The 15,063-nt window shown below is 43.4% G+C and overlaps 1 protein-coding gene across 13 annotated transcripts in view; it reads right to left on the minus strand.

The window, feature by feature from the left end:
* The window catches only part of Wdr93 (WD repeat domain 93), a 53,946-nt gene that overhangs the window by 30,073 nt on the left and 8,810 nt on the right, over positions 1-15,063 (minus strand). For 10 of the 13 annotated variants that reach the window (XR_004769143.1, XR_004769145.1, XR_004769144.1 and 7 more), the window contains exons 2-7: positions 12,561-12,892; positions 11,853-12,045; positions 9,534-9,598; positions 4,615-4,693; positions 1,484-1,599; positions 164-202 (exon numbers count right to left, since the gene is read on the minus strand). Coding sequence is in view for 9 of the 13 variants with exons in the window: in XM_027408211.2 (XP_027264012.1) it covers positions 164-202; positions 1,484-1,599; positions 4,615-4,693; positions 9,534-9,598; positions 11,853-12,045; positions 12,561-12,854 (786 nt within the window). In the remaining 4 variants the exon portion in view is untranslated. Of the gene's footprint in view, positions 1-163; positions 310-1,483; positions 1,600-4,614; positions 4,694-9,533; positions 9,599-11,852; positions 12,046-12,560; positions 12,893-15,063 lie in introns of those variants that run through there. The other 3 variants (XM_027408215.2, XM_027408212.2, XR_004769146.1) reach the window with 3 other exon arrangements.

The following is a 15,063-nucleotide window of genomic DNA, read 5'->3' on the forward strand; positions in this document are numbered from 1 at the left end:
TGAGGTTGTCTTCAGTGGTTGTAAGACTTGAGATGAGACACAGAGATGCTGGGAGCAGGACCCCAGCAGGACATTTTACCAGTACGCTTGATGTACTTTTCACTTATAAGCAGGACCCTTTCAGATGTGACTTAAGTTTCTCTGAATCTTTAAAGTTGCTTACCGTTTCTACACTTTCTGTAAGAGCAGAGTCGGGAGTGCTCTGAGGAAGGAAAAAGGAGTGGGAATGAGTTCACGATGCGTTTGATGTGTGCTCCTGACTCCCTGCTGTCTTCAGAGATGTTCTTTCTCCCCTGGACCCATTTCCTCCTTTAAGAAATGAATTCATGGGAAAGGCTGAGGTCCCAGGACTCAGGAGGTAGAGGCAGCCGCTTATCAGTGAGTTCAAGGCCAGCCTGGTCTACAAAGTGAATTCCAGGACAGCCAGGGCTGTTACACAGAGAAGCCCTGTCTTAAAAAACAAAACAACAAACAGCAACAACAAAAAGAAGCAAATTCATGGAGTACACATGGAGGTCCAACATCTAGCCTGTAGGGTTTCAGGACATGATGCCCGCCCGTTCTTCAGGACCTTAAACTGTGGAGAAAGATGAAGTACTAACCACTATGGGTGTGTGGTGAGTGGATCAGCTAGGACATCATTACAAAAACCAACATTGGAGAAGCTTGAAATGAAGGTTTCTTTTATCTTTTATTATATTTTAAATTATTTTTATTTTATTTTAATTAATTTTCAATAAATTTTAATATTTAATTAATAGGTACAATTTAAATAATTTAATAATTAATTTACTTTTAGTTGTTTGTGAGAGGGAGCCTCGTGTGTGCCATGGTTTGCTTGTGGGACAACCTATGGGAATCAGTTCTCTCCTGCCATGTGGGTCTCAGGGGTCAAACTTAGGTTGTCCAATTTGGCAGTATGTTCCTTTACCCACTGAGCCATCTCCAGGGCCCTCCTTTCCTTTTCAAAATTTACATGTATGTATAGAGCATCGTGTGATGGTGTTCTTGCACATCACATGGGTATATTATTGTGTTCCTTTTTTTTTTTTTTTTTTTTTTTTTTGAGACAGGGTCTTACTTTGTAGCACTGGCTGTCCTGGAACTCACTATGTAGATCAGGCTGGTCTTGAACTCACAGAGATCTGCCTGCCTCTGCCTCCAGAATGTTGGGATTAAAGGAGTGTACCACCATGCCCAGCAGTCTGTGTTGGGTTCCTAAAGTGACTATTTCTAATTTGGAAAATATAGTGATGATGATAACAGTTTACATTTAAGTAACTCCAGGTATAATTTACAGTGTAAGGTCTTCCACTATTACATGCCGGTTGACCCTTGGTGTATGAAAAAAAACAAGTGACTGGCCATTCAGTGGTGGTGGACACCTTTAATCCCAGCACTCAGATTTCTGAGTTCTAGGCCAGCCTGGTCTACAGAGCTTAGGGAGGACAGAAAAACAGTGATTGAAACAGATGTTTCCTACCAGTTGCAGCTGTTTGGTTTTTTTCTTTGGATTCAGAGTAAACTGTGGGTGCTCCACTTCCTTTAGCCAAGTCTCCTTGGGCAATTTATATACTTCCAGCCAAATGTCCCCAGCTCCTGCATTGGGAAACCAAACAAGCAAGCATTAAGTAACTGCTTGCAGGCGACAAGTTTCAGCTGAAGAATGTCTGTTTTCTCAGAAGTGCTGGCTGGAGACCCAGAACCTTTGCAGCAGGCACCCATGGAAGGGGGGTTTGCATAAGCTGAAGCAATGGTTATGCCAAGCCCTCACTCACCAAGCAACCTTTGTACGGAGAGTTGGCCCCTTATGCCACTGCTATCTAATGGAATCAGGGGCTTCTCCCACAACACTGACATAACTGCATTTTTAATCAAACTGTCTTCTATGCCAACTCCCCTATTTTCAGTGTTGCAAATAGTTCTACTGACATTCTGTCCTAATGTTGACATTGCCACCTAGGGAAGGAAGGTGGCACATGTGAGCATAGTAAGAGAGTCTTAGAGCAAAGGAAGAGGTGGAATGGGGGCAGAACCTAAAGAATTCTTGTGGCCAACATTTGAGATGATGATCTATGGGATGCTGTTGGACCTTCTCCCATCACAAGAACAGGCTGGGCTCCTGTTCTGAATACTGAACCAGTTGGGAAAGGTTGCTTTCCCATGGACTAGAATCCTGCCTCTATGTTCCATTAAAAAAATAGTCATCTGGACACTTTAATTTCACACTTCTGGTTCTCAGAGCCATGAGGGAATGAATGCCTATCATTCTATGTCATCCACTTTGTGATACTTTGTTATGACAGCCCAAGAACATGAATACATGAGTGCTTTGCCTGTATGTTTGTACATTATGTATATGACTGGTACCTGCAGAAGTCAAAAGAGTGTGTTAGAATATGGTTGTTAGCTGCTATATTGATACTGGGACTCCAACCTGGGTCCTCTGGAAGAGCAGTCTGCATTTAACTGCTTGAGCCATCTCTCCAGTCCCTACCCCATCCTTCGATACAAAAAGCACTCTAAAATCTCTATCTTCCTCAAGCATTTAGCTTTTGAGGGCCCTTTGGGAAAAAAGTATAAATCCAGACTCATATGAAATATGTTCAAATATTTAAAAGCTGAAAATCAAACTACCAAACATTTGAATCAAATATGTTTTGTTGACACAGGCATAACTGCAGCCAGCAACATGGGATAATGAGCTAAGATTGGCAGGTAAAACTTTAAAGGGGATTAAGATATCTGAGAAGACACAGATATGTTAATTCTTAAAGTTTTACCTGCCAGATCTCTGAGTTTGAAGTCAGCCTGGTCTGCAGAGCGAATTCCAGGACAGCCAAGGCTACACAGAGAAAACCTTGTCTTGAAAAACAAAATAAAAAGTTTTACCCACCAGGGGCTGGAGAGGTGGCTCAGAGGTTAAGGGCACTGACTGCTCTTCCAGAGGTCCTGAGTTCAATTCCCAGCAACCACATGGTTGCTCACAACCATCTGTTATGAGATCTGGTGCCCTCTTCTGGTGTGCAGATATACATGGAAGCAGAATGCTATATTCATAATAAATAAATAAAGTCTTTAAAAAAAGTTTTACCCACCAATCTTAACACCCTCTGCATATATGTTATGGTTGTGTAGCTTGATGGGATTCTTAACGGTGGGAACGGGGCTGTCTCTGACTCTTTTGCCTGCTTTTGGGACCCCTTTCCTCCTACTGGGCTGCCTCACCCAGGCTTAATATGAGGGATGTTCCTGGTCTTACTGCAACTTGATATACTTGTTTGGTTGATATCCCTGGGAGACCTGCCCCTTTCTGAAGGGAAATGGAGGAGGATTGGATCTGGGGGAGAAGGTGAAGAAGAAAACCTGGTCAGAATGCAATATATGAGAGAAGAATTAAAAACAAAGAAAGAAAATAATACAAAAAGATGTTTGAATGTTTTCAAAGCAGCTACCCCCAATGTCTAATAATTACAATAGTGGTTGTTAACATATATCCAAATGGTCTGATTCTCCTGCCTCTGGGAGACACCTAAATCACCCTCCTCTGAGTGCTGTCTGCACTTAGTGACTGAAAGGGGAAAGGTAAGCTAGGCATGGTAGTGTAGACCTGGAGTCACAACTACTCTAGGGGTTGAGGCAGGAGGATTGCTTGAGCTCAGCCTTTAGGAACCTGTGATCCAGGCAGAAAAAGTGAATCAACTCGGGATCACACAGTTCCTGAGACAGTGCCTGGCCCCGTGCTGGCTTCTCCCTACATCCTCAGCCTTGGCTGAGCCATGAGAAAAAAGGCAGACATGCTGCAGTGAAGGGTATCAACTGGTTGAAGCTCCTGAAAAATGTCAAGATAATGGAAACCAAACAAAGACCAAGAAGCTGTCGCAGGAGTACAGTAGGTGACATATGACTCAATGAGATATTGTATCCTTGCCTAAAGCAAGGAGAGAAAAAAGACAGCAAAAAAAAAAAAAAAAAAAAAAAAAAAAAAAAAAAAAAAAAAAAAAAAAGATGAAGCCATGGGAAAACCAGTCAGCAGGGGCTAGTCAGTGATGCAGTACCCCTGTTATTGGATCCGTTTCCACACCCACCCCATAGGGTAAATATAGGCATTAGCGATGACTACAGAGGAACTATGTGCTGGCTTTGCTACTCTTCTGTTTTTTTAAAATACTTTATTTATTTTCTGTGTATGAGTGTTTTGCCTCCAGGTATGTCTGTATTCCACCTGTGTGCAGGGCCCGGGAGAGGGTGTCAGATCTCCTGGAACTGGAGTTACAGATGGTTGTGAGTTGTCATGCGGATGCTGGGAATCAAACCCTGGCCCTCTGGAAGAGCAGCCAGTGCTCTTGATCGATGATCTACCTCCCCAGTCCTTGCTATTTTTTTTTAAATTGAAAGTTATTTCTTTTGTTTGGTTTTGGTTTCTGAGACAGGTTCTCCCTATGTAGCCTTGTGGTCATGATCCTTCTAGTTGAGCCACCCTGGTGCTAGGATTACAGGTGTGTACCTCCACACATATCCAAATGTAAAGGGATTCCTAAATGAAAGGTCTACAGTGAAAGTCTGGAAGAGACACAAATGGGAACCTCCCTCATAGTTTTTGGGTGAGCTTGCCTTGGAGGAGAAACGCTGCGTAGTCCCCGCTTGGAGAGAGTTCCATCTTCACACAGGTGCTTTGCTTGCTGATATCATCCTGAAAAGAAGAGGTGCCAACAGAGTGAGTGCCGGCTGCTAAAAGGGAGGAGCATATGGCAGGGGCTCCTGTGGTTTACATCAGGACAGGGGTCTTCCAGAAGCTTGCGATGGCAAGATGCTTCACGTTGCTTCACATTTCCCATCTTTGTCCAGGAACTGGGCAAGACAGCAATGTGAAGAAATGGAGCTTGCTTTAGACATAGCTCCTCACAGGTCATGGAATGACATTAGATGTGGGTTGCAAACCCTAAAGTCAATTATTCAGCTGAGTCAAAGTAAGTTCTGAAAACTGGTGCTTGTTGGACAAAGCCTCTAGCTGGACTACAGCAGAAGCTGGGAGTAGCCTTGGAATAAAGCTCCTCCAATTTGGGGCCAACTGAGAGAATCTGGGGATAGGTATGCTATCTTGAAGGATCTTGAGAGCTACTAAGAAAATAAGCTCCCTAATTTGTTTAAAGAGTAAGCAATTATTATTTATCAATCTCAATATCAACTTACTACAAAGATTTTCAAACATATAAAAAGGAAGTGGCAAATCAGTCTCCCATGTGGCCCTCATAATGCTCCACTGGGCCTGTACAAGGCTCCATTATGTTATAGCACAGTTCCTCTGGGACATAAAAATGCTCAATTGTGGCATCATAGTGCAGCACCATTACCTCAAAATGCTGACTTGTGCCAACACAATGCTTCATGGTGACATCACAATTCTCCATTCTGTAATCTTAATGCTGCTTGTGATGTCACAGTGCTCCCTTGTGCTATCATAATATTGTACTGTGCCACCACAACGCTGGACTGTGACAAGATCATGTTCTATTGCATCATCAGAATGTTTCATTGAGGCATTACAGTGCTACATTGTATCATCAGAGTGCTGCACTGTGGCATCATAATTCTGCATTGTAACACTGCTTTGTGTTATAATGGCTTACTGCATCATCACAATTTTGCATGTAAACATCATAATTCTGCATTGTGCCTTTACAATTCAATTTTGTCAATACAATACTGCACTGTGATGTCATAAACTCCACTGTAACATCACATTGCCCCCAACTGATGTCACATTGCTTAACTGTGCTGTCACAATGTTGCATTGGACAATTTGCAATTGTGTCATCAAATGTTGTAAGGTACATTAAAATGCTTCTTTGAACCATCACAATGATACATTGTGACATCGCCATTACTGCACTGTGACATCACAATGATGCATTGTGACATACCATTACTGCACTGTGACATAACAATGATGCATTGTGACATCACTATACTGCACTGTGACATCACAATGATGTATTGTGACATCACTATACTGCACCGTAACATCACAATGATGCATTGTGACATCGCTATACTGTACTGTGACATCACAATGATGCATTGTGACATCGCCATACTGCACTGTGACATCGCTATACTGCACTGTGACATCACAATGATGCATTGTGACATCGCTATACTGCACTGTGACATCACAATGATGCAGTGTGACATTGCTATACTGCACTGTAACATCACAATGACACATTGTGTCATCACTGATACTGCACTATGACATCACAATGATGCATTGTGACTTCGCTATTGCACTGTAACATCACAATGATGCATTGTGACTTCGCTATACTGCACTGTAACAATATTGCACTTGTGAGTCTTCAAACCTCCACTGTGCCAATAAGAAGCTCTACTGTATCATCATGATGTCTTGTGGCATCACAATTTTAGTTGTACTTATTACCTCCCAAACCCAATAAATTGCTAATATTTATATAAGCCCACATTATGAATTCTCAAGTAAAGCTAATAACTAGTCTGTTTTTCAGTTACCTCAGAGAGGATATCAATAATTTTCACAATTGCTATGTTCATATCACAATCAAAAAGTCCACCAGGCATAGTGGTGCACACCTTTAATCCAGAGGCAGACAGATATCTACAAGTCCAAAGATGGCCTGGTCTATACAGCACATTCCAGACCAGGCAGGGCAATGTAGAGAGACCCTGACTCAAAAAACAAAAACAAACAAACAAAACCCCCAAAGTCCATGGGACTGGGAAGATGGCTCAGTTTGGCAAAGTGCTTGCTATGCAAGCATGAGGACCTGAGTTTGGATCCCTAGCATTCATGTAAAAAGTTGCATATAAACTGTCAAAATATAAATTTGATGATGATGATGATGATGATGATGATGATGATGAGTTGGGGGTAGTGGCATGTGACTGTAATCCCCACACTGGGGAGGTGGAGAAAAGAAGGCCCTGAGCTGGTTTTGACTCTAGTCATATCAGTGAGCTATAAACAGATTCAGTGAGATCCTGTGCCCACTTAAGGTGGAGAGTGATTGAGGAAGACCTCTGGCTTTCACATAGATGCACACTGATCTGCACATATGTGTACACACACACACACACACACACACACACACACACACACACACACACACAAGCCAAACTGCAATTAAAAACCTTCAATTACTATAGTTTTGAGAACTCATTAATTAAAAAATACTGAGAAGTATAGTCCTTTCTGAATCCCACAGTGGAGATGCCAATTCCTGAAAGTTATCCTCTAACCTCCACCTGTGTGCAGTGACTACTCTCTCTCTCTCTTTCTCTCCCCTCTCTCTCTCTCCTTCTCTCCTCTCTCTCTCTCTCTCTCTCTCTCTCTCTCTCTCTCTCTCTCTCTCTCTCTCTCTCTCTCTCTCTCTCTCACACACACACACACACACACACACACATACAAAATCAACTTCTACTTTGCATTCCATGACTATCATGTATATGTGTGTATGTACATACACATGTATTTATTTTAATGTGTGTATCTTTGAGAGTATATGCCGTGTGTGGCGTGGGTGCCCAAGGAGGCTGGAAGAAGGTGTCATATACCTGGGGCTGCCTATGTAGGTACTGGGAAGAGCAGCAGGCACTCTTATTGGCTAAGCTATCCCTCCAGCCCTGCATTTGCATCCTTCAACTCCTGCTGTGCCTTGGGCATTTTCATGACCCAGTTCTAAGGCTCTCTGGAAGCTGTTGACAGACCATCCCATCCCTTAGTGAGAGGGGACTTGCCTTATCATATATGTCCCCACACAAACCTTTCATCCAGTCTCATTGACTGTGTGAATCTCCAAGAGCTTCACAGAGCTTTGCAAGCATGGACTGGCTGCTTGGTTACCATAGCAGCTGGCATTTTCCAAGCAGGAATCTATGGTGGTTGTAGAACAGAGTTTCAGTGGAGTCTTTCTTGGCATGGGATTCATTTCCGTGTTCCTCCAAGACTGTGCTACCTTCTTTGTTTCTTTGTCCTTGAGCAGTCCTGGGTTAGTCACTGCCATTTCTACCCTGTACTCTGGAGCAGCCCCCATTTTACCATCAGGACCAGAGAGCCAGGGAAAAGGAAGGCATTTGTTTTTAATCTGGACAGGCAGTTACTATAAAAAGTAATTTAAAAATTACTAGAGGGGCCGGGTGTTGGTGGCGCACGCCTTTAATCCCAGCACTCGGGAGGCAGAGGCAGGTGGATCTCTGTGAGTTCGAGGCCAGCCTGGTCTCCAGAGCGAACTGCCAGGATAGGCTCCAAAGCTACACAGAGAAACCCTGTCTTGAAAAACCAAAAAAAAAAAAAAAATTACTAGAGGTTGTAGAGCCCCGAGGTTTGAGAAGATTTCCCAACCACAATGATGGTGGAGGTGGTTTACAATGACCATGTGCACCAAGTGCTACCCTGACACCACCTGGGACCTGAAGACACTGGTATAGCCCAGACTGGTGTCCATCAGAGCAAGATTGCTCTTTAAAAGTAGAACACAACTTTTAAGGACCATGCGTCTCTGGAGATGACAAAATCTATGATGGGATGAACCTGGAACTTTATTACCAAAAGGGGAATTTCTTTCCCTTGCCCTGCCCTGCCTTCCTCACTTCACAACTGGCATGGATGCCTATTTTAAACAATTCACATAAATAGAAACTTCAGTGCAGAATAAAGCAATTTTGAAATATCTCTCTCTCTCTCTCTCTCTCTCTCTCTCTCTCTCTCTCTGTGTGTGTGTGAGTGTGTGTGTGTGTGAGTGTGTGTGTGTGTGTGTGTGTGTGTGATAGAGAGAGACAGAGACAGAGACAGAGGGTGTGAGAATGAAGGTCAGAAGACAATTTCTGGGAGTCTGTTCTGTCCTTCCACCATGTAGGTCCTAGGAAATGAATGCAGGTCATCGGGCTTCAAGCTTGGCAGCAAGCACCTTTACCCCCTTGAGCCTTCTTGGCCCTGTTTTTTTTTAATAGTTTTCTTTTTGTTTTTATTTTTTTTCCTCCCATTCTCCCCACCAACCCATATCCACTCCCCAGAGAAGATGAGGCCTCTCATGGGGGTCATCAAAGTCTGTCTCATCATTTGGGGCAGGGCCTAGGTGCTCCTCCAAGTATCTAGGCTGAGAGAGTATCCCTCCATAGGGAATGGGCTCCCAAAGTCCACTAGGAGTAAATACTGGTTCCACTGCCAGAGACCCCATAGACTGCCCTGGTATCCCCACTGACACCCACGTTTAGGGGGCCAGGTTCAGTCCTATGTTGGTTCCCCATCTGTCTGGCTGGGGTCCATGTGTTCCCACTTGTTCAGGTCAGCTGTTTCTGTGGGTTTCTCTAGCATGGTTCTGACCCCTTTCCTCATCACTCCTTCCACTGTACAACTGGATTCCAGGAGTTCAGCTTTTAATATAATTTTCATTTGCTGCAGCTTCATACATCCTGGATACAAGTCTTTTATCAGGAATATGCTTTGTGTAACCTACTTGGTGTTCCCCAGCTAAAGTGAAAGATCAGGAACTCACCATTTCATTGATGGCTTTAAGGAGAAAAAGACTGTCTTTATACAAGTAAAACAATCTAACAATACCTGAAACAGAAAAATAAGAGGCTGTGAGACAGGGAAGCCAGGCAGGGTCGGGCACATCTGACTCTAAACTCATCACCCCGCCCTTGCTTTGCTGCCACACATGGCCTATGCTGCTCTTGATCTCCCAGTCTTCCTCCACCTTACTTTGCAATACTTAATTTGCTCTCCCTCCCGGTCCCCTCCTACTTAGCTGGTATTACCCACATTTCCTAGAAGCACACCAGGCACAGCAGTCTGTCCTGCACTCCCAGCCCCTATTCTGGCTATCATCACACACTTTCCACACTGGTGCCCAACCGTTTGCTTCGAATGTGTTGGGTTCATAAGCTCCTGTGAGAGAAAGGATTATCCCTCACCTTTCTGTGTGCCTTAAACTCCTTGTTTAAGGCTGCTTGTACAATTAATTCTGTTGAATTCAGGATGCAACTGTCAACCACCGTGGCTTCTTACCTTCCTTTAGGTGCCTCCTAGTTCCTCATAACCTGCCTTTGCACCCACGATATAGACAGATCAATCACATAAAGTCGCTTGGCCCACTGTGGGTGAAATTCTAACCCATCCTAATAGAGAGTCATGGGATAGACATTCCCTGACACTGCACAGGGAACGCCAAGGCAGTCTGCTTTCAAAGTCATCAAAAGACGGTAACACAGACCTGAAACTACTTGATAATGGATCATAATGAATATGGCTTTTTCTTTAACCCAAAGTCCCAGTGTTCTACACAGATATCCTCCAGGTACCTCAAATCTGTGGGTGTTCAAATGGACTTCTTTGTTAGGAGCCGTTACAAGCTGTGCGCTTGCGCACTAGGTAACTTTGTAACTTTCCAGCCCTTAGTCTCCGCCCCTCACGTGACGTCATATGGTCCGATCAGCTGACGTCATATGGTCCGACGAGCTTCAGCCAGTCAGAGAGTAACAGTCTGAGGCGGCGGTTGCCAGCCTATATAAGGGAGGGGTTTTTGGGAGTTCAGAGTCTCCGCCCTGTAAGCTGATGCTCTCCTTCTCAAGACGCATTAAAGCTTTACTGCAGAAGGATCCTGAGGAGTGTCCCCGCGTCGTTTTTGCTGGTGAGACGGTTAGCGCGGGACACTTCTTCAAATCACATGCCTGAGCACCTTATTCTCCTATCACTGTTATCAAGGAATGGCAGTCGTCCACCCAGGTATCCAATGCAGAAAGGAACCATCCATGCCTATGCTGCCCAGCATGCCTCCTTCACCATAAATAGGTTTTAATCATTAAGTCTTTTGGGTAGAAAGGATAATTGAGACAGGCTCTCGTGTAATTCAGGATGGCCTCAAAACCCTATGCAGCTGAGAATGACCCTGAATTCCTGATCTTCTTGCTTCTGTCTTGCAAGTGCGGGCTGCATATGTGAGCTGCTTTTATGTCTATTGTATTCCCCTTTCCAATTAAAGAAATTTAAACTTTTTTTACAACATATTTATTATTAGAAGGGGGCAGGCACTTGGGCCACAGGCAAGTGGCAGTCACAGGACAACTTGCAGGAGTCCGTTCCCTCCTTCCACCAAGTGACTCCTGGGGATCGAACTAAGGTATGACAGCAAGCCTTTCTACCCCAGTAGGCAATCCTGCCAGCCCTCTCGTTTCATTTTCAAGCTTTTTGTTTTAAACTAATTTTATGCCTAGAGGAAAGGTGCAAAAACAACCAAAATGTCCCTTGTATCTTCCATCTCACTCCAGCAAAATTCACATCTTGGACCATCACAGTACAATTTTCTTTGTCTTTTACCAGCACTTGTCCTGGCTCTGACATTCAAAATTTCTCTCATAAATGAAAACAGCAGTCCTTCCTACACAGCCCCCTCAGACCTCCACTCTCTCTCCCTCTCTCATCCTCCTCTGGTTTTTACTTTTTTCAACATGCCCATGGGTACTTCAATGTCCTTTCATGGGAGAAGCTGGGTAGCAGGGCTCTGTGTTGGAAGGGTATGAACTTTGGGGCTATCCTGGTTTAAAATATCCTTGGTCCATTTATTTCCATTTACCTCAATTACTTAACCTCCGTGCCTCAAGATGTCGCTTCCAAACAGGATGATGATAAACTGTACTTGCCTTGGACAGGCGAAGAACCAAATCGGCTACCATATGAGAAACGTTAGGCTAGGCCTGGCACACCTTACTTGTACAGAGATAGGTGGTAGTTACAACTACATGAGAGGAGAGAACTTGCCTTGTCTGACTCCACCCACACTTGGAAAAGAGATTAAATGAAGAAAAACAAATACCTAGTTCATCCACAGGAATGATAAGTACTTCATTCCCCAAATCCATGGCCCAGATGGAAATAACATCAACCTTTAACTTCTCCCAAACATACATTCTTTTGAAATTGTGCAGATTATAGATTGAGAATCCTTTGACTCCTCCAATAAACAGATAGTCTTGTGAAACAGCCATACCACCAGGCATTTTGTTGAGCTGGGAAAACACAGACACAAAAAGACAAAACTAATTCCATCAATGCCATCAAGCAATCTGAGCTAACTTTTCAAAGAGGGCTCTTTCTAGACATATGACCGCCAAATGTGTGTCTGTTGAAAATGCTTGCCTTATGCATTTCCCTTTGGGGAAAGGAGACAGAGAAAACAAAAGTTGAGACTAGATATATATTCTGGACATGAGCACGACTGCAGGTCCTGTGCTTTATTAAATCTAGTGTCCTGTGGGAAGACCAGCTGAATCACTGACAGTTCTCAATTGCCAAGCATGGAGGGGGCCTAATGAAGTTCTACAGTGTCAATAACATAACATAAATGGCCTTTGTCAGCTAACCACAACACCCCATTTCCCACAGGCAACTGCCAGATTTTTCTATTTTGACCAACAGGAACATGCCTACTAACTCTCATAAATGCATCTGTAGAAATTCCTTCCCTTCCCTGAATCAGGCATTTTCATTAACATTCATGAAAAACAAGCACTCTTGTTCTTACCTGGATTTCTGCACCTGGAGGGTAGGTGGTAGGCAGGATGCGGTTTTTCTCAATTTCCCGTAAAGCTTCTCTCTCCTCAATAACTTCCCATGAGTAGTCAAACAGGAGGTTCACCAGCTTGTTGATCATTCGGTAAGGCAAAGGCAGAGTGTCCAGTTCTTGATACATGTCCCAGAAGTCAAAATCCTTCTCATCATCCTTAGGCAAGTCTGCCTCTGTTGGAGATGGAATCTCCAGTGGTCCCTTGGCAAACACAGACGGCCTTTGCTTCCGACTTCCTTTGGAGGATGACATCACAGCAGGTGGCACTGAGAACTTCTGCGAACTCAAAGCTGAGAAGTAGAGTGAGCAGAGAAGAGAGACTTTGAGAAAAAGGTAAACAAAAAGCTAGCCTTCTATGGCACAGCATCCTGTAGGACCAGCATCCCATATGACCAGCTGTCTCAGGCTGGACTTCCTTATGTATTGTAAGATTGCTACCACATGCCCGGGATACGGTCTTCTTGTTCATGCAGGTATCAGAAAGGACAATTCTCCCAGGCTAATCCAAGATGATGTGCATTGTGATAGAAGAATTTGGCATTCTGTTGTCTTTCTTCCCTTCCTGATAGAGTAAGTAACTATTTTTGTTCCAAATGGAATTCACTTAACAGCTAATACCTTTCCCTGGTTGTCTGCATTTGCAAATGGCTCTGGTCAAGCCACCTAGTCTCCCTGTTTCTCTTTCCTCAGGCCCAATCAGATGCAGCTCAGGACTTCCAATCTTTGTGGTATAATCTGTTCCCTTAGCAGTCTCATTGGTGCTCCCCTGGGCTCTGTAGGGCCCGTGTCCTGCATGCCCTGCAACTGTGCAATTCTTCAAGAGTATACAGAAATGTCTGGGACATGGAGAGAATACTGACTAAAAGCCTCAGAAATAAGAATAATTAGATATTTCTAAAGTAGTTATAACAGCAGCTCCCTTCTATATATCTATATAAAGTACAAGCCTACAAAAAGGGAACAAATAAATCTGTATTTCAAAAGCTTCAAAGTTGTGTACAATTCTGTATAAAAGATTTTAAATGTTATCATTTTAATTACACACACACATATACACCTGCATATGTGGTGCGGTGGTTTGAATAGGTATGACCCTCATGTTTGACCCATAGGGAATGACATTATTAGGCTTGGTGTTGTTGGAGTGGGTATTGCCTTGTCAGAGGAAGTGTGTCACTGTGGGGGCAGATTTTGAGGTCTCATATATGTTCAAGCTACGCCCAGTACACAATCTCTCCTTCTGCTGCCCATGGATCAAGTTGTAGAACACTCAGCTCCTTCTCCAGCACCATATCTGCGTTTCCCACCATGATGATAATGGACTAAACCTCTGAAACTGTAAGCCCAATTAAATGTTTTCCTCTATATGTGTTGCTGTGGTCATGGTTCTCTTTACAGCAATAGAAATCCAAACTAAGATATGTGGGGTTCAGGGGACAACCTTCAGGAGTTGGTTCTCTCCTTCCACCATGAGAATCCTAGAAACTGAACTCAGGCTTGGTGGCAAGTACCTTTATCTGCCAAGCCATCTTGCCAGCTGCTGTCATAGCTTTAAAAAAGCATATAATGAGAAAATTAGGAGGCATTTTAAGATGCTTAATTCAGAGCAGTACAGTCTTATATTGATAAAGTGGCTGTGGTCTATGTAATCCTATAAAGATCCAGCTGCCATCAGTCTTTCCCTACATGCTGGTGAACATATGTGATGTTTCCAGTATGTGACAGATGAGGCTAGATGGTCCTGGGGCAAGGACCACTTGAAGGCATTAGTGAGGACAGTAAGCTGAGCTCATACAGAACCAATAATAATGTGGTTTCTTTAACCAGCTAGACCAGACATAAGTCTCATAAGTCACAAACAGTGAGTAGAGCATTCAGAAGAATTTAGCCTTGGTAGTGGGAAACTTAAGCCCAAGAATGAATTGTTGCACTGGAATCACTCACATGGAATGATGTATTAGAATGGAGAAGACCAAACTGCCTTTATGTAACTTAACTTTATCTCAGAACAAAGATTGAGAACTTTTACAAGAATACAAAAAAACCCAGAGAGATGGTTCAGCAGGTGAGAGAACTGACTGCTCTTCCAGAGGCCCTGGGTTCAATTCCCAGCAACCACATGGCAGCTCATAATTGTCTGTAACTCCAGTCCCAGGGGGCCTGACATCCATGGAAAAAACACCAATGCACATAAAATAAAAATAAATAAAAATTTAAAAAAAGAATACAAAAAAAACAAACCAAACTTAAAAAAAAATCCAGCATCACTTTGCAAACACCATTGTCCTCTGTTGCTGCTTGCTGTCAACCATGGTCAAACCCACCATATTCTTCAACATCCATGTTGATGACCAGCCCTTGGACTTGTGTCTCCTTTGAGCTGCCTGCAGAGTTCCAAAACATCAGGAAATCTTTGTGCTCTGAGCACCAGAGAAAAGAGATGTATTTATATGGGCTCCTC

The sequence above is a fragment of the Cricetulus griseus genome, chromosome 3 (genome assembly GCF_003668045.3).
Source record: "Cricetulus griseus strain 17A/GY chromosome 3, alternate assembly CriGri-PICRH-1.0, whole genome shotgun sequence".
Classification (NCBI taxonomy): Eukaryota; Metazoa; Chordata; class Mammalia; order Rodentia; family Cricetidae; genus Cricetulus; species Cricetulus griseus.